This window comes from Seriola lalandi, unplaced genomic scaffold (assembly GCF_002814215.2).
Source record: "Seriola lalandi dorsalis isolate HSWRI2012SDOR001 ecotype SW California unplaced genomic scaffold, Sedor1 jcf7180002050027, whole genome shotgun sequence".
Lineage (NCBI taxonomy): Eukaryota > Metazoa > Chordata > Actinopteri > Carangiformes > Carangidae > Seriola > Seriola lalandi.
Genome location: NW_019520580.1, coordinates 4,317 through 8,291, shown reverse-complemented (window position 1 = coordinate 8,291; position 3,975 = coordinate 4,317). Strand labels below are relative to the sequence as shown.

General features: G+C 45.6%; 1 protein-coding gene across 1 annotated transcript in view; it reads left to right on the top strand.

Annotated features, from left to right (window-relative positions):
* Positions 1-3,975, top strand: part of LOC111649139 (glycerol-3-phosphate acyltransferase 3-like) — a 9,960-nt gene that overhangs the window by 3,248 nt on the left and 2,737 nt on the right. Inside the window, exons 4-9 of the mRNA XM_023398900.2 lie at positions 1,624-1,912; positions 2,025-2,099; positions 2,185-2,274; positions 2,701-2,794; positions 2,888-3,003; positions 3,594-3,726. Of these exons, the coding sequence (XP_023254668.2) occupies positions 1,624-1,912; positions 2,025-2,099; positions 2,185-2,274; positions 2,701-2,794; positions 2,888-3,003; positions 3,594-3,726 (797 nt within the window). The remainder of the gene's footprint in view (positions 1-1,623; positions 1,913-2,024; positions 2,100-2,184; positions 2,275-2,700; positions 2,795-2,887; positions 3,004-3,593; positions 3,727-3,975) is intronic.

The following is a 3,975-nucleotide window of genomic DNA, read 5'->3' as shown; positions in this document are numbered from 1 at the left end:
ACACTGAGAGACACTGAGAGACACTGAGACACTGAGACACTGGGAGACTGAGAGACACTGAGAGACACTGAGAGACACTGAGACACTGAGAGACACTGAGAGACACTGAGACACTGAGAGACACTGAGACACTGAGAGACACTGAGAGACAACTCATTGATATTTATATATATAATAAAACAGGACTTTTATTTTGAAGTCTCGTTTTGTCCCAAATCCTTAAGTCATTTTACTCTGACCTGAAACAGAAGATCCTCACATTGCCTTTTGGTTTGAGTAATGACGTCACAACAAATAATCAATTATCAAATGTCACTGATTAATAAACTGATCGTTTCTGCTCTAAATATTTTACGCTGCTGGAACTAGAAGACAGGATTATATTTTAGTATTAGAGGTTAAATGCCACGGAGCTGATGGAGAACAGACATGTTGTGAGATGAAGGAGTGAACTGGACGTGAAGGGGTTAAATGTTTGTGAGAGGTCAACGTCCTCGTGATCTCAGACACGTTCTGCTTTAACATAACGCACACTGTTCTCTGCTGCTAATCTCATTTCAGGCTTTAGACAGAGCCGCACAGAAACAGCATGTACACATTAACCAGCCGAGCAACTCTGCATTATATATTATATATTATATATATATATATATATATGTTATAATAATAATAATCATAATATTTATAAAAATAATAATAATTGTTATTATTGTGAGTCACAACATGAGGATAAAAGTCTGCTGACTGTTTAAAACACGCTGTTGTGTGTGTTAGTTAATGAGTGTGAGAAGTTACACAACTCAAACTGTCAGACTGTTGTCATAGCGACGCTCGGCCTCATCTGACTCCGGTGCAGCTGAATACCTGTGTACACAGAGGTGTGAACTGTAAATAAGAGATGAGGCTGGAGGCGACACACCCAGACGCATTCTTCACACAGATGTTACGGATGTTTGTTTTATAGTTCTGACAATCAATCAGACAACAGATGAACCATATTATCGATCGATATCAGCTATCAATACATCAGTAATGATAGAGACTTCCTGAGCCGGATCAGAACCTGGTCCTGTCCTTACTGAGTGTCTCTGTGGTCCCATCATCTCCAACAGAGTGAGACGTCCCCAGATAGGAAGATAAATCCGGCACACATTTACACAGTATACGCCTTGGTTCCACGGCCCAAGTCTGGCCCATATACGGCACGATTGTCAAATCCTATTTCCTCACCCGGACCAATTCTGGCGCACACACAGAAAATCTTCCGGCTGTCAGTCAGTACAGCAGGATAACAGCTGGAATCTACCCAGATGTGGAAGTATATGGGCCAGACTTGGGCCAGACTGAGACCAGACTCGGGCCATGGACCTGGATATATACTGGGCCAGAAGTTTCATTTTGCTGTCTCTCTCTCTCTCTAACTGATCTCACATCAGTTTCAAACTCTGTTACCGTCAAAGCCTCTGCACAGTTTCTGATACTGTTACTATGGTGACGCACTCACACTGTTATCATGTGATAGAACAGCTGCAGATCTGATTGGTCACAGGATTTAATCATTCAAATGAAAGGAATGTAAATTTGAAACATAAAAACTTCATGTGCGTCGTGTTGGTCGTCCAGGGATCATCGAGCGAGCGGGGGGCTCGATGGAGGAGGAGATGGGGCAGCTGCGGAGCTCTCGCTCTCTGGCGGGGGGCGAGTTTTCTCTGAGCGACGCCTTCTATTTCTACAAGAAGGGTCTGGAGAGCATCGCGGACGATCAGGTGACCCAGCGCTTCTCCTCCGAGGAGCTGGCTTCCTGGAACCTCCTCACCCGCACCAACCAGAACTTCCGCTACATCAGCCTCCGCCTCACCGTCATCTGGGGTGTCGGCGTCTTCGTACGGTACTGCGTCCTCTTCCCCCTCAGGTGAGTCGCCTCTAAAGATGGCGTCCCATTCATCCAACACAACACTATGAAAATAAGTTGTGATAAACCGTCAGTCACTGCCTCGACGTGTCATCATGTCTCCCTCCCTCAGGATCACTCTGGCCATCATCGGCCTGTCGTGGCTCGTGATCGGGACCACGCTGGTTGGGTTTTTACCTGAGAGCAGGTACGGCAGCACCTGTGACCACGGCTGTGTCTGAATGTGGTGTTTTTCCCATGATGCTCAGGTGTATTTTCACTGTGTTTATCAGTGCGAAGAACTGGCTGAGTGAAGTGGTCCATCTGACCTGCTACAGGATCTGTGCCAGAGGACTGTCAGCCACCGTCCACTACCACAACAAGTCAGTGTCAGCTACAGGAAGTGCTTTTACTGTGACGCTTTAACTACAGGAAGTGCTTTTACTGTGACGCTTTAACTACAGGAAGTACTTTTACTGTGACGCTTTAACTACAGGAAGTACTTTTACTGTGATGCTTTAACTACAGGAAGTACTTTTACTGTGACGCTTTAACTACAGGAAGTGCTTTTACTGTGACACTTTAACTTACAGGAAGCACTTTTACTGTGACACTGTCACTACAGGAAGTACTTTTACTGTGACATTGTAACTACAGGAGGTACTTTTACTTTTACAACTGAAGTATATTTAGCTGATTATAGTTCTGTACTTTTACTTTGAAGTAAACTGTTGAATGCAGGACTTGCACTAGAGTATTATGTCGTTGTACTTCAGTAAATGATCTCAGTTCTTGCCCCCCCCGCCCAGAGAGAACAGACCTCAGAAAGGAGGAATCTGTGTTGCTAATCACACCACACCCATCGATGTGGTGATTCTGGCCAATGACGGCTGCTACGCCATGGTGAGTGTCATCACCGCAGCTGGTCGGTGTGTCTGCTACAGGAAGTGTTTGAATGCAGTGATGTCAGCGCTCTGCGCTCCCTGTCCTCCTCAGGTGGGTCAGATCCACGGTGGTCTGATGGGGGTCATCCAGAGGTCGATGGTCAGGTCCTGTCCTCACGTTTGGTTCGAGAGGTCGGAGATGAAAGACCGCCACGCTGTGACCAGCAGGTGAGACGCAAGTTCAAACCACGTCTGCAGACACAGAGAGAGAGAGAAGTTTAACCCCGCCCACTTTCTCATGTGCACACAGTTGACCAATCACAGTGTAAAGTGGGCGGGCTCTGTGAATTTCTCTTTTAACTATTTCTTTTGAGCACTTGTTTGTGACACACACACACACACACACACACACACACACACATCTATCAATGCTATTTCATTACTGCTTTGTTTGTTAATAAACCTGAGATTCCCCTGGCGACACAGAGGTCAAAGGTCAAGAGGATTGAAACACCAGGAGGATCCAGAATTCATAGCATCTGAACCGAAGATAACAGCCTTAAAAATCAAGTTGAAAGAAGATATTGAGACGCAGCAGAGCGTCACATGACGGGAGCGAGGCCCGGTGGGAACTGAGCGTGGAGCGGTGACACTGACGATCAGCTGACTGTTTAATTAAAGCAAAGCTGTGACTGTAGTAAACGGTGGATGAGATGAGGAAGTTCTGCTGAAAGAGAAACTCAGAGCGAATCAAAACACAAGAAATGAACAAGTTGATTTTAATGAACTCATGAAGCCGCTCCTCTCTCTCTCTGCAGACTCAGAGCGCACGTCGCCGCGAAGACCAAACTACCCATCCTCATCTTCCCTGAAGGTCAGTGTCCTCATGTGAGGATGAGGAGGATGAGGAGGATGATGATGAGGATGATGGTGATGATGATGATGGTGATGGTGATGATGATGGTGATGATGAGGATGATGATGATGGTGATGATGATGATGGTGATGATGATGGTGATGATGATGGTGATGATGATGGTGATGATGATGATGGTGATGATGATGGTGATGATGATGGTGATGATGATGATGAGGATGATGATGATGAGGATGATGATGATGATGAGGATGATGATGGTGATGATGATGGTGATGATGATGGTGATGATGATGATGATGATGATGGTGATGAGGATGATG